Raw genomic sequence first — 23,491 nt, 5'->3', positions numbered from 1 at the left:
TGAACGGGGGCAGTAGGATCTTCGACATTTTTCAAAGTCATGATGAGCATGTTTTCTTTTGGCGCGTTTGCAGCCGACGGGGCATTTCTTATCAAAGATATGTGCCGTATCGGTCATGATGTAACAGCTTTGCGACTAAGTCAAGCGCAAACAATTTGTCCAATTGTTTGGAATTGTTTTCTTGCCATCCATTATTTCGTCACGTTATTATCTTTGCGCTCTTACTTTTTCAAGCTTATCGCACTTTGGAATGTAATAATTTGGAGTTTGAAAAGGTTTTACGCCGGGCGACGACCCAACAACCATATCAGAGAACTGACATTCGGATTTGGGCCACAGAAGCTCTTGAGATGGGAGCCTGAAATGGCGCCTGATCCCAGCTCCCATGAGACGACATTTATCGATATGTGCGCATCCGTGCTTGATAGGCTATTTGCCCACATCGATGGACGGCGATAAGCTTCAGAGTCTAATCAGTTTGGGGCCGACCTATGATGTATGGCCCGTCTCAATGTAGATATGGTGTTGAGATACGACACTTAGGCCTTCGCTGGTTGGATTGTTTAGATAATACAAAAAAAAATCCTTCCAACATTGTCCAGATTTATGGTAGTTGGCCGATTCATTTTCTCTAGTCAAGTTGTGCATTTATTCGCTTCATCTACTCTAGTCTAGTTCTTTAAAAAAACTCACAATCCGTCCAGAATGGGCAAAGTCAAGAATAAGAATAAGTTGGAAGAAGATGAGAAAGACACTCAGTGTGGACTTGGTCCTTTCCAGGGGAAATGGCTTCAAGGATATGCCAACAAGAAATCTTACCTGTTGACATACAGCTTCCTAGGACTTTTTCAAGCCATGTTTTTCAGCTATTCCATCGCTACATTGACCACGCTCGAGAAACAGTTCAAACTCAAAAGCCAAACCACAGGTAATTTGCAACAGTGATGCAGCTCATGTGAAACCATACTCTCGTGCATTATATAACGAACACTGATTCTTTGACTTGCTTCTTACAGGTATTCTGTTGTCGGGGAATGAGGTGAGCCAGATCTTGCTCTCGCTCGTGCTGACGTACTTTGGCGGGCATGGACACAGGCCTCGATTGGCGGCATTGGGAGTCGTCTTCTCGGGTGTCGCTTCAATTATCGTGGTTGTTCCTCATTTCGTTTACGGCCAATTCGCAACAGCCACTAACGGTAGTACCGTAGTATTGTAGCGTATCACTAGGCACCAAAGCTTACGGGTCAAAGTGTTTTGTAATCAATAACTGATTATTGATTACATAACTGTGGGAAAATTAATGTTTACCCGGCGTACTATTCGACCAGCTGTTGATTATGATTTGTTTTACATCTTTTAATATGCAATTAGTGACAAGAAGTTTTGATGTTTGCTCAACATCAACGGATTCAGTCATGCCCACCATGAACCCGGAAGATAGTTGTGACGAAACGGCACCCATCGGTAAAACCGAGATAGAATTACTTTATGTTCAAGCAACGCTTTTTTTAACGCTCTTTGTACACGTTCAACAGGTCCAATGATTTACATCTTCATGTCACAATTTGTTTCTGGTATCGGTACAACCCTGTTCTCTATCCTTGGAATCACGTACCTGGACGACAATGTAAAGCGAAAGCAAACTCCAATGCTCATTGGTAAGTTGTACTTTGTACCCAGATTATTTTTGAAATGAACCTCCACGTTTCTCTATAGGACTCATGTCAAGTCTTCGGTTGATCGGCCCAGTCTTTGGATACGGATTGGCTGCCATCTGTATGCGGCTGTACGTCAATCTGAGCGAAACGACGACACTTAAGCCAAGGGACCCCTCTTGGATTGGCGCTTGGTGGCTTGGTAAACTAATCGACATTTTCCTGTTGAATTTGTAGGAAATTTATATTGTTTCCGTATTTTTCTCAAGGCTTCATGATCATTGGCATAATTCAAATTTCCACTGCCTGGCTGCTGGCTTGTTATCCACGACGGCTACCAAAGAAATCAACTACTGCTGTAGGTTTCATGACAATTGCAGCGCAAAAATCTACTCAGCAGCCCAATAAACCCAAGGAGCGAACATTCAAAGGTATATTGTTTGGTTCGTTTGTTTGTTTTTTAATTGATAACGTTCGTACAGTACTGATTGATTATTATCCAAACTTTAGAGTTTCCGGCTGCATTGCGTCGATTGTTGACCAACAAGATTCTGATTCTCAATAATTGTGCTGGCGTATTCTTCGTATTCGCTCTTAGGTATTAGTGATGTGTCCATATCCATAACCATTATATACTAGTAATAGTGTACGCAGAACACCTAAAATTTATGTATTTTGAAAGATAAGGGCGATGAAAAAATTTAAAATAATCATTATTATAATTTTAAAGTGGATACATTACCTTCTTGCCCAAGTACATGGAGACACAATTCCAGCAGTCGTCCTCAATGTCTGGGCTCGTTAACGGTACATTTCTTTATCACACAAATAAAATTTGGATTAATCATTATTGTTCATATTAGGGCTCACTGGCATTTTGTTCATGTGCACTGGACTGTTGATGGCTGGCTATCTGATTTCGAAGTTTAAATTTCATGCTTGGAAGCTTCAAGTATGGGATGTCATTGTTGGAATCATCTGGATCATAATCCTAGTCGTATTCGCGTTCTTAGGATGCGATTCAAAACCTATCCACGGTCTAGAAAATGCAGAAAATGGAAGCAACGCCATGTATATTTACATCAATAGACTGGCCTTGTGCTAAATTGTCAAGAAACAACTGACATTTCATTCTGAGTATAGGCTGGGCATTCCAACAACATCTTGCAACGAGGAATGCAATTGCCAAGCAAATCGTTTCGCCCCGGCCTGTTCTGAGGATGGACAAGTCAATTTTTTCTCCGCTTGCCACGCTGGTTGCACCTCGATGAACTCCACTGGTGACCGAACAGTAATTTACATTAATCAAACGTCCCATTTTTAATTTAGCAACCGACAATGATTTCTCTGTTACATAATTTTCAGATTTTTTCCGACTGCAGTTGCATCAAAGAATGGATTAATACCACCCAGATTTCAAACTCGACGTTGGATTCTGGTGCTTGGTATAACGGCAAAGCCATCGGTGGATATTGCCCTTCCAATTGCTTCCAAATGTTCCTAATCTACATTTCCGTCATGGGCATCATCAAGTTTCTAAGCTCATTTGGGCGCGTTAGCAACATACTTATTACTTTCCGGTAGCTGTTAACTTACTTCTGGGTTATAGCTGTTGTTTACTTTACCTTATCTTCGTTTACTTTCTCAGATGCGTCCCGCAAGAAGACAAGTCTTTCGCAATAGGTCTTGGTTATCTCTTAACTAGCCTTTTTGCTTTCATTCCCGCCCCCATCGTCTACGGAGCCGTAATTGGTAATCAACGAATTCAGTCATCTTTGAAATATTACCACTATCTAAAATATTTAGTGCGCGTGCAATTAACATTATTGCTTTTGAACCACGGGGGATTTTCAGATCAGGCGTGCATTCTATGGCGAACTGACAGTTGCGGTGTGCGCGGTAATTGTTGGATCTACGACCAGGAAAAGATGCGACTTTACTTACATCTGCTGACAGCGGGTACTACCGAGAAACTATCGCTAATGTGAAACAGACTGATAAAACTAGTTTAACACTTGTGTCTCCAACAGGTGTGATTGTTATTGGGGTGATTTTCGATTTTTTCACCTGCTTTGCCGTCCGCAATCTCGATCTCTACGCGGAAGATCCGGTGGAGGCAGGAGACAACGGAATGGTAGCTTCAGCAAACAACAAAGAACTTCAACCCATGCTGACTTCCCGCCCGTTGCCACCGACAAACAGCATCAACGAGGAAGGATTCATCAGAACGTTGGAGGCATAGGGAGGAATATTTTCATTTACATACAAGATCACTCGATTATTAAACTTGTTCGTTTTATTTGCTGCGTTTTAATAAATTCTTAAATCAGATTTGACGCGAGAGCATTTGCTCTTGCTATAGGGCAGCAATCCAGACACTACAGGAATTACAAAGTGAAAAAGACCATGGCCGAAATTGGTCGAAAAGTTGGACCATGCAGTTAGGATTTGTTGACTTTTGGAAACGTGCGTTTTCGAGTTAAATTCGTGCCAAGTGACGCTTTGTGACAAAAGATGAACTTGAAGTCCAAACATGTAGATGCAAAACATTCCGATCGTCGCCGACAGATTGTACACAATCACCATGTATGCGCTCGTCAGAGTTGTGGTTCTGGCTAGCGAAAAAGCGTAACCGAACGGCATGAACAGCTCCAAGTAATTGAACCAACGATTAAAAACCCAATCAGAAGTGAGAAAGATTTGAAGGGAGAGGTAGAGGGAACCGACACCAGTATATAGACACAAAATCACAAAATAACGCTGGTTATTCAAACCGATGCAGGTACCTAAAAAGAAACAATGGTGGTCGTGCCGCAAAACACAGCATTCACACAAAGGGCAATGATGGGATTTCTTGTTCTTGAAGATATTGCACTCTGGACAAAAATTCTGGGGATCTTGCTCCAAACCTTCTTCTAATTGTACTCCATAGTCCTTATTAGAGTTGACAAACATTGCTCGCCAGTTAGCACAAACTTGGACATAACAGTAGATGGCTATGGTAGTTACTGTGAAGCTCCTCTGCAACACCAATATATAGATGGCTGTGGCAATTGAAAGACATAGATAGGCTAAGCTAAAAAGCATGACACCATATCTCATCAATCCAACTCTTTTACTAATAACAGGGGCCATAACAACGATAAGAATACCTATTTCGTGTTACGAAAAATCAGATTATTACTTTCATCTTTGTGCAACTTACTATGTTAATCTTACCACATAACAATCAAAACTTCAACCAGGTAAATCATTGGTACGCATACTGAGTCGAAGATTCCGCCGGCACAGTTTGCCAACGTCTTCTATCTCGATTCCTGTCAGATAAGATTTTGGTAGATAAGAATGAGTCAAACAAAAGAATTCGTTTTAATCAATTTCTACTTACCTCAGTTCTTGGTCTTTGTAAGCCTCATTTTCTCGATTTATTCGTCGAATTCAAATAGGCAAGAAAACTAAATAACAAGTAATATTGTGGCATCAGATCTCGTCTCGATCCCACTCCTCTCAATCCTGAATTGTTTATGTGTTGTTGTTTGGGTTCAACGCCATCTGTTATTGAAACATTTAAGTTTTTATGTTCGACGCTAGATGTCATTAATGACTGATTTCAAAATTAAGTAGAAGAAATACAAACCGTACCTGAACCGCACAAACTGTTGAAAAAATTAAGTTTTTTAAAAAACTATAATTTCAAAACAAATTAATCGCGTTAAAAATAAATAAACAACGCGACTTAAATCTTGATTCATCTTGCGTTATCTTAAAGCTCTCATAACTCATCTACACAAACGCAAGTAAATCTCTACAGTATCAGGAAAAAAGAAACTAAAGCTGGGGAATAAAAACCTGGCAATTTCCAATCAAGTGACGCAATTCCATTAATTTTTTTAAATTTAGAATTTCTAATTCCCCACCGCGGAATCCAACGACGACCATTAAATCGCATATTGTGTCGGCCAAATTCGAATGAGTATACATTACCTGTCAGCCAGCGCCAGCTCATTATTCACCTGTCAAAATTCAAATTTTTTGCATCTTCATTAGAATGCACTACTTCGAAACTCTTGGATCACTTCCATGTCAAGTTTTCACAAATTAAAGATCTGCAAAAAAAATAAAGAATATTTAATCACCTCCACAAAAAGCGATGAAGGACATTCTGCCGTAAGGTACCAAACTCAGATCCGACTATCAGCAGCTTTAATGACTCACAGATCGTACATTATACATAATATTATCTTTTCTATTATTATTATTTCTTATTCCTCTGCAGTCTGCACGCATGTATTACCCAAAACATTTTTCAATAGTCGCTCCTGGCGAAGCGGTGAACCATTGCAACAGAAGAAAAGAACATAATCGCACCGAAAATAAGAAAAATCTTTGACTTGGAATGTTTTGATTTTTCTTACTCAGCAGTAATGGCTTATATAGACAGTAAAGTCTGAAACAGAGACGGGAGGGAAGTATAGGCGCTGTGTGGTGAGCTGATCACGCGATGCTTCGATAATAACACACCTCTACGCGCACCCAGTAGCAGTGCTGCTCAATTAAATTCAGATAATCTTACGGCCATGTGAATTGGTGGGCCAATCTGACTGCTATACTGGACAATAATCAGTCAGTCTTTTTCTCTCTCTCTCTCTTACTTGGCGCGCGCGCCAGTAGAATCCCAGATAAAACGCATCGTAATTTACTCCAATCGCTCAAGTCTCCTATTTTATTTTATTTAAATCATTTTTATTGAATCCCATTTGAAATATAGATTCCTGATTTTGAAGAGAACAATCTAACCTTGGACGTGCGCTGACAATTTAGTCAAATCATTCATCACCGATGTGATGTGAGAAATTGTAAACTTATTTCAAGAATGTGAATGAAAAACGAAACAATTGGCAGGCAGCAGCTCGCATTTGGTATATATAGAATATCTCTCTGCTCTTAGAGCAGCAACAAGAATGTTAATGATGCACAATGATGGCCGATGGCAGCAGGTTTCTGACAAGTCTCTTGGTTGATATGTTTCCAACGACTCAAGATTAAAGACCCACAGCTCTAATGGACACCCTGGGTCCAGATCGAGCTGACATATTTCGAACCCCGGATGGATTTTTAGCTGCGCACGTTATTAATATTTCAGAATAGAAAAGGACTGACGAGCTGAAATTCTGCTGGCCAGGTCTCCCTCTTCATGGCTATATAGCATGTTCATAAAGATCATCACCATTCAAGAGGGGCTTCTTCTTTTCTGCTCGGTCATTTGTCTTTGGCTATATACACTTTCTTGGCAAAGCTGATGGTGGTGGTGCATTGCCTGTATTTAATGTCTGCGGTGCCTCCACAGCAGCAGTGTGCTACTCGGTAGCCCCTTCTCTCCTTTCCTCTCAATTGATGGATCATAAAAATGTTCGTCCTCTAGAAAAGACGAGAGGACTGCAAACTGCACCGACCCGATCTGTGAAGGGGATGGCCTTGTGTCTGTTATACAAGCGACTCTGTGTATAAGATATTACAACAAAAGCAAGGCTTCTCCTCTTCAGATATGGTCAGCGGCAGGCGGAGCCGGACGACAAAACACGCATTCACATTTAAGCCTCTCACAAAGTCGATCAGCGCTCGGCTGAGTTGTGCTGACTTTGATTCTATACTGCTGTACACAAGTCCAGCACTCTTTTCGCCGGATTTTTATTGATATTGCATTTCTTATTCTCCAGGGCAAAGCAGTTCAGAGTCCTTGTTCCACGCAACTTCCGACAAAGTCCGCGCCAACATAATGGGAACTGATGGACGCCGCGCACGCGCAACTATAGGCCTATGTGGACTGATGGGGCCTTTAGCCAACGCACAATGGGGAAGAGGGTAAAGAATATACGACAAAAGACTTTTTGGAAAACTCGCTTTCCGGTTTCCAGTTTCTTTTTCCCTTTTTTCTTGTAGCTTCTCTGTGTGCCTATGCGGCCATCGTTGGGCGGCCCAATGACTTCCGGAGCCGACGACTATACTGGCCATACATATGAACTATAAGCACAAACTTGGTCGTTACACAACAACATGATGACAGATAGAATTGGCCGCCTCTTGTTGGCTGAAAGAAGAAAAATCCGACCGCGACTTTCGGCTCAGAATGGAAACATTTGGATTCGAGTGTGTGGTCGCCGATATTATGAAGGGCCAGAGAATTTGCCAAATTGCCTTTTTAAAAGCGATGGACCCTCTGCTGTGCGTTGGTTTCATTCTATTGGGAATATAAGTTCCCCCCCTGGTTATTCCTTCATCGGCGTTTGTTCAGGTCTTGTACAAATGTCTCCATTTTCGCAGCTGGAAACTAGATCGCGGTTGGACTTGCGGCTTCCTCCATCCAGCGACAATAGACCAAAAAAAGAGCTGAGAGAAAAGAGAGAGAGAGAATTTGAGGAAAATGAAGACATTTTTACGACTGGACCTATCTTTCAAATGAAACACGGTTCATCCTGTATATACTATGTGTATGAAGCTATAGGCGAGAGAGAGAGAGACCCACACACTAGCTGCTCTCCTTATATTCTCTCTTAATGACGTTGGAAAGGAGTATTTTGGAAGTCAAAGTCACACAAACGACTCTTTTCCCTCCTCTTGCCATCTGCATATGTTCAGCCTGTAGGTAGTATATACACACGCAGTTTGTGCACGTAAAGGCAAAGATATGCAAAGGTCTTTTGTGACTTTGTCCGTCCATGTGCCCTTGTTCTCCGTATATGTATACACACACCTTGATTGCACGTCCTAATGGTCTCTCGTAAAATCTATTCAATTTTCTGTTTGGCTTTGGACATGCATTTCCGGGGATTATACTATTCCCCTGGCCCCAAAAACTAGACAACACATCTCGAGCGCTTTTCTTCACCAAGGAAAACAGTTCATTATTCAGATTAATTACATTCGGTGTATAGCGTTAGCCGAAATGCATTTACAAAATTCAATAGCCCTTCAATATAGGTGGTAAGTAAGCAGAATTGGGAAGGTTGAAGAGGCCCGTTAAATGTGGGCGGCCTAGAGATGATTTTCTCGAATAAATGTGGCGCCTTTCACACTTTTCTTGGCTCTTTTTACCTACCCAAAAATCCCCTAATTTGTCTGGTTCCGTCTTTCGCAGTTCCACACACTATACACCATATACTGCCGGGCGGGTGGAAAACACCACATCGATGAGTCTATCGATTGTTACCGTACGCCATCACGTCGGCCGTCTGTGTTTCGGACCGGAGCGCCGCCAAGGTCTATTAGCATACGTACACGGACGCTTACGGAGAGAGAGAGACGGAGGGACTTTTTAATATTGTATGAAGCTATAATATGAGAGGGAAACGAAAAACAAAAAAACCTGAAGGGTCTTCTGTCTTATAGTAGGCGCCAAGGTGGCCATTAGTTCTCTCACCTCCAACAAACAACCGCCCTCAAACGCCGGGCAGTCGCCATTGCAATGAGCCACCCTCTGTTAAATGTAGTTGCTTTTCCCTTCAATTTCATCCTCCCTAAAATCTTACATATACATCTTTACTCATTGCGTGTAACTTAAAGAATTTCAAAATTTGGTCAGATCAAATGGCATCGAAATATTGATTTAGTCAAATGCGATTGCATTTGATCGAGTTGTGAATCCATCCGGATTGGATATTTTTGGGGGCTGCTGCTCTCTCATGTACCTCAATCGACTCCCAGCGTTAATACACCATTTTCTCTCGTGTTGGTATGTAATGATTGCGGTGCTGCAAGTTAAAACTCTGAACGTGAATTGAAACTCCGCTGCTGTTTTTTTTTTCGTTCATTGAATGGCTGTGACTTTCATGTGGTGGTTGAGATATGTTTTCCTTTTTGGTGTGTTTATATTCACAGAGCGCTGGAGCAAGGGGGTCTGCCGAAACTGCCGACATCATTTTATTATCATTATTATTAGTGAGTGAGTGAGTGCGAGAGGAACACGAGCCCACCAGGAGCTCAGACTGTAGGGTCCACCCGCCCATCGGCACCCACCCAACTGCGTGTTTGATCGACAAATAACCAGCAGATATAATACATATATTAGATAATGGAGCTAGCTCGTGTGTGTGTCTGTGTTGCCAGCACTCCCACGCATGCACACCCCCCTCTCTCCTCTCCATTGTTATTACACGTTATATAGGCAGGAGTTTTCCATGTACTACAAACACGTATAAATCCAGACAAAACACCAACAAATACATCATCATGAATCCCAACGGTTATTCCGCTCTCTCTCCTCCCCCTCCGTCATGTAGAACACGGATGGTGACAAAACGATCCGGCTACCGCGATTTCCATTCCATTTTTGCGGACGTCATTTCAATTCAGGTGAAAGTGAAAGAAAGAAAAAAAATTCTCTCAATTCCAATTCAAAAGCCAAAAATACATTCAACATTTGATATTAGTTTAGGCTATAAAAGAGGTCGAAATGAATACTCCATCTGACTAATTAACTTTGTCGGTCTCGGTCAACTGCCGCCCAACTCTTATTAGGTCCATCCCTATGCCCTATACATATCTACATACACTGACCGCATTGAATTGAATTTGGAAGTCAAAGCCCATTGAAAAATAAGAATAAGAATAATGAGGAAACAAAGAGAAATGGAGAGAGAGCTAGTAGGGTATATCTACAAGAGCATTGTATCTTCTCTGATATATTCAAGTCGAGACAAAAAGGGAGAAGAAGAAGAAGGCCCGGCCCGGCCGGACGATTGGGAATGAAATGGGCGGGGTTCGTTGGAGGTCGTTAGTCGAGGCCCATCAGCTCTTTTCGGCCGAATAAGTGCGTTAGATGTAGAGCACAGCAGAGTGTAGATGGGGGGAAAACATGACCTCCGCTGCTCCGGCCGACAGACTCTGTACGCGCCACATGATGAGGGAGGGGCGTTTTGTTGTCTGCGGTACACCAGCGCGCGCCGCTTCTTCTTCTTCTTCTTCCGGCATCCTCCTCATCATCGACTGGCCCCGGATTACAGCGCAAAAGAACTTCCGAGTGCGGCTCCTACATGAGGTTGGCCCGACTTTTTCGGGTTCGGCCAAAAAATCCTGGAACAAGAAACAAACTAAACAAAAGTTCATTAACCAAAAACCCCCCCAAAAAAAGAAAGAAAAGAGAAGAAAATGTTTTAGAAGCGGGTCGAGTGAAATGGATGGAAATGAGTGGAAAGGAGAGAACTCGATGTTGTCGCTGTTGCTCCGCCGCCGCCACCGCCTCCGCCTGCGAGGGAGGTGAGGGGCGTCGCGTTTTGTCGAGCTCATTAAGTCGAAATGTGACAACACGCGGACAACGACCGACGAACCATCGCACGTGGAGAGCTCGTCTCGGCTCTTATTCGTTTGAAACAACGAGCCACGATAGATGAAGACGCGCGAGACACAGAGTATAACGTCAGCATCTTCGAGAGGCCTTTTTTTTCCTGGGCACATGTCGACCACGCCCCTCATCATTTCACGATTTTGTTCCCCCCCTCTCTATATACTCTTCACGGGGGCAAAAGGAACAAGTGAAAATATGCCCACAAGAAAACCATCCACAAGGCGGAAGGGAAATATTTTACCCGAAAGAAAACAATAAGCAGTTACGTGCACACATCAGAGTGCGGTTCGTATACCTTATATAGCTAACATTCTTATTTATTTGACTTTTTGTATTTTTGTTTTGTTTTTTTGCCTTGAATGTTTATTACTGTGGGCCGAGCGTTCTTAAGTATCTCATAACGCATCATGTTACAAGACTGGGAATAGCTTATTCGCTCATTTGTTTAGGTTGTATGCCCTGCTGCTGCTGCTGTTGCTGGCTGCCCTGCTGGATGTCTAGTGTATAGTGTGTACTAAATACACGCCCACACAACTGGCCGGCCAGCCGCCGCTGCCGCCGTCAAGAACCCCATCATCAACCGACAAGTATAACATTATGCACCCGCCATGAGAATTGAGAAGAACCGAAAACGTGCTGTGTGCAATGGCCTGTTTATGACGTTCTCAACAGTCCACTTGGTTTCGTTGTTTTCCCTTTTTCTTTTTTCTTCTTCGCCTTCTTCTTCTCCTATTCTCGTGAAAATGTTTTTTAGGAGAGTCATTTTGAGGTGAACTAGCGCACACACATGAAAATGTCTCTTTGAGAAATAGGAAAAGAAAGAAACCAAGGGCCATTGAAATAATTTTCCCGGGCGTGGACTGTAGCTGTTACGCTGTTGGCTACACTCATCACTGCCAGCAAAGAGCTAGCTCTCTCTATGGTGTGCCATATAGTGTGGGTATACACACACACATACGTGTGTATCCCGACCATCTATATGTGTACTCAACGTCGTCTAGTGGTAGTTAATGTTTGTTGTTGTTGTATGAGAGAGAGAGAGAGAGAGCACAGCGCATCAGCGCCAAACACTGTAATTGTAGCGCAGTTTTACTGGCCGTTAAAAAGTTCTTCCGCGGCTTAAATACACACATAACATGTAGACTTACAATAAGCGCAACTATATAGCTCCACATAGATAGAGACACACACTCAAACAAGCCCCGGCTGCCTCCTATCTCACTCTCAATGTCCGTGACTTCCAACTCAATAACAATAGACAATATGGCGGCGGTGGCGGCGGCGGTCGACGTCTCGAAAAGTAAATTATATTCTACCATACGTGGTTGTATATTTTCCTACGAGACTATCTCTCGATTGTGTATAGCAAATATAGTTTGGCTGAACTAATTGAATCCGGTCGATATGTGATAATATTCCCTTCCAATTATTTGATTCCGTTATTGCGACTCGACTCGACTAGTTTGAAAAGTATATAGTTTGAAAAGGTCCTGGCTTTTTTTGTGTATAATCACCCGCTTGTGATTTCATTCTGTGACTAGCAAAATATCTTCTACCAGGAAGAAGAAGCGAAATTTTGTTTCTTTTTTGGGGGGAACCGGCAGCCCGGGACTGGCCCTGCGGTGCGAATTTCCTATGCGCCATGATGAACGTTTTTCGTCCGTCATCCGCTGTTAATGATAGTAATAAAATAAACTATATGCACCGGAGCCATCATAATATAACGACGCAGTTTTCACCTCCATCATCGTCAGGGGTTGGTACGCACATAGTGAGACGTTGTGAGTGCATATTTGCAATAATAGGCGTATATAGTATAGTTATAGTTAGTAAATAAGCAAAGAATGTGTGTGTGTGCTGCTGTGTCTGGTATTATAACTGCATCAAACAGCCCAGTCAAGCGCCGCTAGTTTGTTCCTGCCAGTGAATTGCACCAATTTTGGAAAAGTCCAGCATCACTATAATTTGACGAATCAAACTGAGCGCTGCTCTGTTGCCTCTGTAGCTGATAATATACTATGAGTAGTTTACATTCAAAAGATTCTTTTGGCCAGCCAAAAAGTCTCGCCGATTCCACCATCACGACAAACGGTGGAAAACGAAAACTGCTGAGTTTGTCGGGATCGAAACACAATAGGGAATTTTTCTCGCTGTGGAAGGCATGTAAACTTAAAGGTCATAGATCTGTCTGATCCTTTCAACGTATTTATGGCTCTAATGCAGCGAGTTGGCGGGTCAGCTGGTCAGGTCAGGACCAGTCAGTCACGCCCATTTCTTTTCCCTCTGTGTAAGGTCGGCAGGAGCCGGGCAAGAGGGCCATTCTTCTCCGAATCCATATTTATGTGTACGTACGCGTCTAGTATATTTGTAGATATATAAAATGTATCCAGTCATCGATGTTATATGTGTGGCAAAATCCGGTTATGTGACACATTCGGAGGGTCATGAAGAAGAGAGACTACGGTTATACAGCAAAAGTGGGTGGTGACCGAGTCATCTGTTACAAGAGCACCGGAGCGAAGCATCAGCAGCAATAACAGAAAAATCTTTTCTTTTTTTCTTTCTTTCTTTCTCTCTCTGTTCTTGTTCTCTCCATTCTATTCTTTATACAAATGCGGCGAAAATTCTTTTTTTGACATTTTTCAATTGAGCAGTCGTTCAAGCTTGGTGAACTTTGCTCTCAACTGGCTCCCATTTCTCCGTGTAGACACTAGACAAATTGTTTTCTTTTTCAAATAAGGGGGAACTTGTTGCCGCGGTTCTCATGAATACATCGCCAATGATATGCAACTTAATTTTGTTTAGAAATAAAATAAACTAGCACAATTTAGGCAGTTCCGTTTTCTATTAAATTAATCCGATCTGCAACAACTCCGTCAAATCGGTTTCTATTTCCATCGACTAATATCTGATGGAAAATAAGGCAAAGTAATGGTCTGGATCGCTGCCCAACTCTCTCGATTGTACTGCCCATCGCCCGTGCTCGATCCGTCAGTCTGGCACAAATAAAAAGAGTCCAGCGGATCACCCCCCGTAAGATAATCGAATTATGACAAAAGGTCACCAGTTATTCCGTGCAGTATTTATAGCTGACCACGTCTTCTCTCTCAAGTTGGGCTTAGGCAAACATTGTATGGTTACATTTGATGATAACGAACGCCATATACACACAAGTTATATATTACTGCTCCAAAAGAAAATAGAACCGTATACAGTTATGGCTGGATTGCGGTCGAGAAGAAAGAAATGTCTTTCATCCGTTTCCACATCAGAGAACAATAAGCGTGGTCCTTTTTATTTTTTGGGGTGGGTGGGTTGGGAATTATTTCTAAAACAATTTCTGCTCCGATCTTCACTTGGCAGTCTCGTCAGCTCTGTCCGTCTCCTTCGGCTCACCCCGGTGCGTCTCTGCCCTTTCGACGTTGGTTGTAGTTGAAAAAGAAGAAACATGGCAGCATAGATGATGGGGATTGTTTGGAGCAGAAGAGAGCGCGCTACTGCTGATGGCGCAGACCTGTCATTATGATTTTTCTAGTTTTTTTTTCTTCTCCTTCTTTTCCTTCCAGAGTCTGACTGGTAAATTGGCCTTTCCCAAAAGGGAGACCAAGTCCATCAGCCCCTCGGTCGGCTGTAGGTATACAAGAGTCCAACCTTGGGCAGGTTCTGTTTGACTTCTGGGAATCTAATCCATCGCACGCAACATCACGACTTGAAAGGCTCATTGCGGAATTGACCTCGTCTTTTGTCCACCATCAATACGAATAACAACAAAACACGATGGCCTCTACGACCTTTCTCTCCGTCAATTTTGGACTCGACCAGCAGCAAACGAGTGTCTTTTTCTCATGTTTTGTTTGATTGAAAAATACATTCACCGTTAGATTCGTTTTTTTTTTCTTCTTTAAATAAATATTGTTTTCATTGTTGGACGTTTTGATTGCTTCTCGTTATTGTAGTGTGTGTATATAATAGCAGGGATCTATAATCACGGGCCCGCGGTTTTCGTTCGGTTTTCCCCGTTTCTATATTTGTTTTACAAATTTCAAATGGAAGGATGAAAAATCAGCCCATCCCATCAGCGCCAGACTTTTTTTTGGTTCTTTTTGCCTAGAGGTGAGCTACGCGCGCGAGCGGGTGCCGTATCGTCGCGTCACAATCACGTTCGAATGATGGATAGGCTTTCTTGCTCTGTTAACAAAGCCGTGATGGATTGGGCAAGCAAAGCCTCCCCCCCCCCCCTTCAATAGGTGGGGGAGGAGATGGGATAATCCTTCCTCTATAAAACTTGCTGGTTGAAAAGTCTTGAAGCGCAGCGACGTGCCGAGGAACCCACAATAATGTAATATAATATGCGATTCGAGCAGCGGACGAGGCAATCGCCTATCGATCGCATCGATCAGACGTCTTGATTGAGTTTGATTTCTCCTGATGGGCTTTTATTTGTGTTTTGTTATTTATTTATTTATTTATTTTGCTTTTATTTTTGGGATTTCCTTCGGCGCCGACTCCCAATCATGTATGCACCCCCTTTTTCTTTCTCCCTCGTGTAGTAGCCGTTCAGAACGGGTCGAGATTAAATTAGCATCACAATAGGACACGATAGAGTAGCTGATGACAATGGCATCCAATTGAATTCACTTACACGAATTTGTCTGATTGAATTCGGTTGACAAACTTGCCGTATTATAGCTTCTCATCGATTTATTTATTGCAGTTCCCAGCCAAAGAGTCCTGCTGGCCAGTCCAACGGAATTCCAATCATATCTGACAATCGAATGAAAATTTTGTTTTCAACTACTTCCGCATGGAAGCTGAAATTAAGTGTTGGATTACTAATCTACCCAGGTGAAAAAGTACTTAGAATGTACTTAAGTAATAATATGAAAAACTCAAGTAATACTGAAGGATTTTGGGACAAATACTATATATATATAGGATAAGTACTATACGCTACCAGTGATATAGCAGTGTGTCTTTAGTAATATTGACATTGAAACAAAAAAAAAAATACGCCCACTTAGTGATACTTCTACTTTACTAGGTCCACTACAATAAAATGATAGTTTACTTAAATAAACTATCATTTTATTACAGTGCAAGGCAGTACTTTTTTACCTGGGTATTTTGTGTCAAATTGGATTTGTGTGGCGCATGATAGAATTCCCCACCGAAAAGAAAAGATGGGGAAAGCGAGCTATATGGGGTCATCCGGTTTGAGTGCTTGTGTGTATAGTATTGCATCGCTAGGGTGTATCAACAAGGGATGATTCCTATAAGGATTGGACACCGTTTTACACTCCCACTTGACTGGTATATCCGCCGCCGTGTAGAAAGAAGAAAGAAGAAGAAGAAGAATAAAAATAACAATGAAAAAAGAAGACGAAGAAGAAGAAGAAGATTCACTGTATACAAGAGGGAGGGATGTTTCACACATCATTGACCCCTAATATTTCGAATCATATGTAACCCAACGAAGCTGGATCTGAGCGGCATAGCCTTTCGAGCATTAGAAGAGAATAAATAAATAAATATTTTTTTTTTCAATCTTATTTTTATTTTTTTGTTCAATAGAAATTTCGAGTGTTATTGCCCAGGATCCGATCCGGTCTACCGGAGGGGGCACCCTTCCTCCTTTATATTTTTGGCCCATTAAAAAATCGAAAAAAAAAAGCGAAAACCTGACACATCCGCTTCGATTCGGTCAGCTGGAATTGATTCGAAAAGAGGCTGTCAATACAAAGTTCTCTTCCAGCACATGTACATAAGAAGAAGAAGAACCCCCAAAAAGTCTATAGTATTACTGCTGAACTTTATTCCCTCGTCGTATCGCGTTTCATTCGAAAATACTTAACAATCGGGGGGAGATTTCACCATTATACATCGACCGTGTGTGTGTGTGTGCGTGTGAGAGAGTCACGATGAAAAATAAATAGATGCAATGAAAATGGTGAAGAGAGGGGAGGAAAATCAGCAACCGATTATTGACTGTTGTGCTCTCCATGAAGCCTCTTTATAAAATCACAAGTGTATCTAAATTTCTACCCTATCTAAGAGGCCTATGTTGCGGGTGTATGCGATGCTTAAGTGAATGGATTGAACTGCACTCGAAACGACGCCCGCTACGCTGCTGTCGCTGACGACGCTCTGAAGCTAATTGATGACGACGTCGTCTACGACCGAGGGAAAAGGGTTGCAAATGCATCCGCAGCATCCCGACGAGACCAACACAATGATAGGAGAGATTCCGGCTTTTTCCCCCCTCCGTCTATTGTGTTGGCGGTCGTTTTAAAAGTCTCGAAATGCTCTCCTCTTTCGCTCGGAAAATATGGGAGAAGAAGAAGAGGAAGCGTCAAGGCCCAGCAGGGCATCCTACCAAGGATCATCACCAACTGTGCTGTTTCTGTTGTTATATGTACAGAAAAGAATAACCCGCGGAAGCTGCTGCTGGATACATAGGAAGGATGGAGTGTATCTATAGCGCCCCATAGTTCCCTTTTGCTGGCCCGTCCATAGTTGCTGTGTGGCACTTTTCGGCTCTCAGCGGGTGATGACGTTGACAAACGACGTCCTTTTCACAGAACCGAACCGAAACGTAAAATCGACGGTAGTTTTTCCGTACTGGTGTCTGTGATGGTTTCAATGCTCTTTTATCGGTTCTCCTTATTATTGTGCAAAAGGAGAGAAGAAAAAGAAAAAAAATCTCTGACAAAAGCGCAAAACTATCAAATATTTTTGGATACATATTTCTTTTTTTGAGGGGCGGTTAAATGTACAAGCCCTCGGTTATGTTATGATGGATAAATATGTATCCGAATCGACTCTGGCTTATAGTCGGTCACCCCGGCTCTCAATAAAAAAATACAAAAAATCGAAAAGAGCCTTGATGATGGGAAAACACAATGAACTGGATGTCGGTTTAATCGGACGGAAAAAGGAAATCATAACACACACACAGCGGCCGGGGGTATTTATTAATGTAGCCTATACCACAAGAGCGAAAAAAAGAGGGAAGGAACAATATAATGCTTTCAACTCCATTGGGCGACAATGGATTATGTAATAAAAACGTTGATCGTACGCGAAGAAAAGAAAACGAGGATACATATTTCATCTAAAGAAGAAGAAGAAGCGAACGCGTTTCCGGTCCAGTATTATTTTGCGCGTTTAATAATATTTTCACCGCGGTGACAATTTGTTTCTTATATTCACTGCGAAGGCACAGACTATAATACAGCACACATCACCGGACACGGCGTTGTATACATTTCTGGTCAAAATGTTGTGTTTTGTGTGGGTTGTACATTTTGAGTCTTTCAACATTATTTATAGCGCCACCCGCACACACCGCTATCCAAGAAAATATCACATTCAAATAACACGGGGGTAGGTATAGCTTATATATAGTATAAGAAGGAAATGACCGAAATTGTCGCCAGACGTGTCCGCAAGTGCGTGTAATCACAACAATAACCAAAAGAAAACGGCGGCACCCTGTTGTGGGAACAAAACCAAAAATATTCGTTCGAAAAAGTTTTCCTATAATAATAAAAGACGGGACGCGTTAGTTTAATGGCTTTTCCCGTGTGTGTGTGTTTTTCATTTGAAGGAGGTTTTTACTTTTTTCTTTCTTTCTCCAACAACAACCAAAAATAAGAGAGGAAACAGATAAACAAAGAGTTTCGTTTTATTTTTTCGGAGCTTTTTTTCGGGGAGGGAAGGAATCATTTTGTTGGCGAGTCGGTCACCACCCCTCACGTCCTTAAAAGCCATGATTGGTTTGTTTTCGGTCGGCGGCAACTTGCGAGGCAATGATGAGCTTTCTATGCAAATATTCAACGGCACGAAAATGACTCTCCTCTCTCTTTTCTCGTCTTCCTCATCGGCGGAACATCACAGACACACACACACACGCTGTGTGGTTTTCTTCTTCTTCTTCTTCCTCCAGCGACTGACTCGAGTTCACATCTTGGCAAGACGAAAGAAAAACTGTAAAGTTCTCGTCTTGTCTATCCGGGCGCCTATAATCAACGGTTATGAAGCGCCGGTAACTGCCCCCATCATCATAATCTATACTATGCACACACACACACACACACACACGGATGGTTGGCTCTATGGGTATAGATATGCGCCCTTTTTTTCGAGTTGTTATTTAGCTGGAAGATGTTTGTTCGTTAGAGTTGTACACAGCAGAAGGACATAATGGTGTGTATGTTCTATGTAGATGTAGCCTATTTTCGATGGTCGTAGACTGTGGGCCCTATTTGTATATTACAGACATTTAGACGTCCGCTCGGCACGCGATCCATGCTCTCAACAGTCAGTCAAGTCGTTTTCTATTTTCGTTGTTGTTGTTTTTTTGTTTTGTTTTTTTCCGAGCTGAGGGATTTTGGAGAGCACGCAGAGAAAGAAACAGACACGGTATAATATATATAAGGGACTACTAGGAGGCTATTAGCTTTCAAAGTCAGCGCTAATGTTGTATTTATTTAAAATAGATGGGCAAAGGCAATGGCCTGTTGGTAGATTTACTCGGCGTCCATAATCGGACGGACGGTTGGATGGATAAGGCACGGCGCCGAGTTGAGCATCCATCCTCCGACTAATACGCGGACGATGAACCGCTCCGACAATATTTAACCGGCCAAACCCATCACGTTGAACGATACATATGCCGTGGAGAAGGAGGGAAATCAATAAGTCAACCCGATATTTCGCATGCAGAGCTCTTCTGTGGAACGACGTTGTTATCATATTGTTGAGGTAATGATGAAAGGAGACGGTATACATCTTATTGCATCACGTCGAATTAAAGGGACGTTACCAATAGAGAAATATGGGTATGGCCTTTAGACCGTAACGGCCGTTTTGTACAATTTTCGATCGAATATAAAAATTGGTTCAAAATGGAAACCAATGGATCAGTCCGTACAATATGAAGAGACCATATTGTATTTTATTATCAGAGAAATAAAATTTTTTTCTTCAAATTTCCAAATAATGGAGCGTCTCGACCACAAGAGAGAATTGCAAGACTCGGAGCAAAGGATGTCGAAAGTAAGGCGATATGTGACTCTCTCTCTCTCTCCATCATCCCCGAATAGAAGCAGCACACGTGTTGATTGAATGGGATGCACACATCACGTATATATATAGTCAAAAATCGTCCTCCCCCCCCCCACCCACTCCTACAACATCAGCAATTACACACACATTTCACGTTTGAATGAATGGATGAATGTATAATACAAATATCTCTGGCGAAAAAAAAAAGGAAGAAGAAAGCCAAAAGGGAGGAGTAGGAGGGTAAAGTTGGGGAGGTAGTCACTTCTGGGTTGTTGCCGGTCTTTTGTTACTCCAACATTTTTCTTTCTCTCTCTCTCTCTCTAAAAAAAAAAATAAAAAGAGATTTTATTCTTTTCTTTTTTCTTATTATTACATTTGAGCTCTGCATCCGCCCCGGCGCAGTTCGCAATGATCCGAGCGCGCATAGCGAAAGGGAGAAAGAAGATGGGAGTGGTCGGACCGGTAGAGCAGCAGCCGATTCTCTTTCGTCTTGTTCCTCTTCTTCTTCCCTTTTTCTTCTCCAATGTGCAGTCCACGTGTTGTAAATAGAGCGATCCTATGTGAATGTGACGTCGAGATGGAAGGGAGGAAAGAAAAAGGGGGGGGGGGGCCCCGGCGCTCCTTTTCTCTCCTATTCCAGCCAAACTCCTTTTGATCAAGCTGTTTCACTCGCCTGTCATACGCTCTAGATTGAAAGCTGTGGCAACCGTTAAAAAGTTGATAGCACGTGCTAAAAACTCTATCCTTGCCTCCTATATGTGTTTCTTATGTGTGTGTCTGCCAGCCGAGGAGGAACTCTGGAAGAAAAAGTTCTGAACCGGTTGCTGGCGAAAAGGAAATTCGACACCGGCAACGGTTTCATCATTCGAGAAGGAGGAAATCCTTTTTTCTTTTTTATTTCTCTCTCTCTCTTTTTTTCTTTTCTTATTCTCAGCCATTCTTTCGATTTCCGCTCGTTTTCATTCCGCGCGCTCACCGGTCTAGATCCAGACGTATCAAACTGAATTTGCAGCCCATCAGCATCAGAATCTCTATTTAAATTCGAAGATGCGGTCTTTAAATGGAGTAAAATCGACCCCAACAGTTTTAAAATGTAGACGCAAATGTGTGGGGATCGTGTCGAAGAATGTCGACTCCATTTATCAGCGCCGGAGTAAGTATAAAGAAGGGGAACACATTCTCCAGCGCTGATGTCGTTAAATATATCCTCCCCTCATCTGCGAGATTTCGGCTGGTTGATGAATGTATTCCAACTCTGAACTCTTTGATCCCTATTAACCTTTTGCGCTTCTCTCAACTCAGCACAGGGGGGCTGTGCTGAGTTTCTCAATACTTTTTGCCCCGTCTGTTGGCCGCAACGGCTGCTGGATGAGTGCCTAGAATAGCGCCAAAAGTTCTATTGAAAGTTATTCTGGCACCAACGCCAGCGTAATGATTACAAGCAAGTATATAGAAACCTCGAATGCGGACCGGTGTCTCGTTACAGCATTTAACTTGTCCTCTGTGCTGTGCACACGGGAGGATAGATATATATATGTAGGCGAGGGGGTGTGTACGGAGACATGTATTCGTGTGCCGGCCATCTCCGGGCGCATATTTCTGTCCTACACGTCGATTTAGTCGGATGAAATGAATGGGAAAAAAAAAGAGGAAGCAAATTCATCCGCCCCCGCGCGCGCGCGCGCTCTATTAAATCACAGGGAGCAATAGCTTCGGCTCTTTCTCTCTCTGTTGTATTATTCCAATGCTATATACATACGACAGCTCGAGTTTAGCACATATGGTCTCTCTCTCTCTCGCTCTGTATAAAGTGGTGCGTAGGAGTTGGGTCTGTTATAAGTATAGACAGAAGCCGAGCTGCACACCGAGCGATGCAGCATAAAAGGGAGAAAAGGTTTGCATTGTGCACCGGAAGATGAGCGACAAGAGAGAGCCGGCGACTTATTTGTGATTTGAAAAGCAAATCACAGCTCTCCTTTTCAATTCATCAACAGTTCGGCGATGGGCGACATCAGTGGAGAGAACGAGGAGCTATATAGCTATAAATATCAATAAAAGGGGAACAAACGCTCCTGTTATTGCAGATACAATGATGGGCGATACAAAGTTGAAAGGGAACTCTGCAGTCTGCACGCTGCTGTTATATAGAGGTGGGGAGGGGGGGGGGAAGAGTCTCCGACATTAACAATCGCTATTCATTTGACGAGGAAGAAGGAACGAAAGAGCGGCTGTTTGATGCCCTGGTCTGTGTGTCGTTGGACTTATCGACGCGCCACTGATTTTTCATCTCATTTCAAATTCGAGGCCTCCACAAATTGCGACTATATCAAATAAGTGCTGACTTGGCATGTGTCATCTCATTCAGGTGGCTCAACGTTTCAACGTTTCAAGGCGATCCCGATGCTGCTGCAGCGGATTAAATGAGTCAGCAGTCGAATTAAATCTCAAATTTGGTTAAGTGTCTCAATCTCGCATGTTCGTCAATGATGAGCCCCTATTCTTTCGCTGTCAAACTTGTTGCTGGTTGTCCTCAATAGAGGAAAAATGGAGCCCACTATCAACTTTCTTCACGGTATATTATATCGACTATCGACTTGATTAGCCGGGATTCTCTTCTATTGGCTAGGCTTTTAATGATTCCATCCATACGTAGGCCAATTCCCGACCTATTTATACTCGACGTTCAACAATTTCCAATCAAATTGAATAGCGCAATGGCTCCACATCAACTGTAATTCATCCGATTGATTGTAAGTGGTGGAATTATATAACGAGTCACCGAAGCCACTTGCCAGAGTGAATTACGGGTATATGAGTCATGCTATATAAGTGAGCAGAATTTATCGTTCAACGCATACGAGAATAATCGAAGAGTTGAATGACGACAGTCGATAATTTCCTGAATTTCCAAGTTTAGACGAATAGTACATTTACTTGAGTTCTTTTTTTCCCAGGTACTGTATGCGTATAGACTAGCTATATGCTAAAAACACCAAGAAGGAGGAGGATGAAATTTGGCTGCCGGACGACATGTCCAGCCGCCCCCGTTTTTCCTTCTTGTTTTTCGTATTTTTGTTCCCCCCCTTCAAAAAACCTCATCATCTTTTCTGCTGTTTTCTTGTGTCTACTACGTAGGTATACCCTTGAAAATTTCGACTAGAAGATAATTGAGGTCTATTTTTCCCTGGTATAATCAACATGCAAAACGATGATGTGCCGTGTCTGTGTGTGACCTCAAGAAAAGAAACCGATCGATTTCCATAAGAAAAAACGAATATGAGCGCCTATATTTTTAATGGCCCTCATTAGAGCCGCCAGTTGTGAAAATGAGACCCCAGAAACTTCTTCTCCGTATTTTTATCTTCTTCTTCTTTTTTTTTCCACCGGAACCCGGGCCGTGTACATGTTAGAGGGACATGGGGGAGGAGGA

At 42.5% G+C, this 23,491-nt stretch overlaps 1 protein-coding gene and 1 long non-coding RNA gene across 2 annotated transcripts; one reads left to right on the top strand and one right to left on the bottom strand.

Moving 5' to 3' along the window:
• Positions 1 to 584: 584 nt before the first annotated feature.
• On the top strand, positions 585 to 3,986 carry LOC124200477 (solute carrier organic anion transporter family member 74D-like). Its single transcript, XM_046596740.1, has 14 exons — positions 585 to 928; positions 1,017 to 1,196; positions 1,372 to 1,464; positions 1,536 to 1,658; positions 1,717 to 1,857; positions 1,925 to 2,086; positions 2,166 to 2,253; positions 2,386 to 2,462; positions 2,519 to 2,726; positions 2,799 to 2,946; positions 3,021 to 3,235; positions 3,304 to 3,407; positions 3,510 to 3,614; positions 3,686 to 3,986. The coding sequence occupies exons 1-14, from the start codon at positions 706 to 708 to the stop codon at positions 3,895 to 3,897; spliced, it is 2,079 nt and encodes a 692-aa protein (XP_046452696.1). The 5' UTR covers positions 585 to 705; the 3' UTR covers positions 3,898 to 3,986.
• Positions 3,930 to 5,210, bottom strand: LOC124200513. The gene is made up of 3 exons (XR_006877335.1): positions 5,044 to 5,210; positions 4,875 to 4,972; positions 3,930 to 4,807 (listed from the first exon to the last, which is right to left on the bottom strand). It is a non-coding gene; the product is annotated as an uncharacterized LOC124200513 (long non-coding RNA).
• Between the last annotated feature and the right edge of the window lie 18,281 nt (positions 5,211 to 23,491).

This window comes from Daphnia pulex, chromosome 1 (assembly GCF_021134715.1).
Source record: "Daphnia pulex isolate KAP4 chromosome 1, ASM2113471v1".
Taxonomy (NCBI): Eukaryota; Metazoa; Arthropoda; class Branchiopoda; order Diplostraca; family Daphniidae; genus Daphnia; species Daphnia pulex.
Note: the sequence above shows the minus strand (reverse complement) of the source record. Positions and strands in the feature narration are given on the sequence as shown.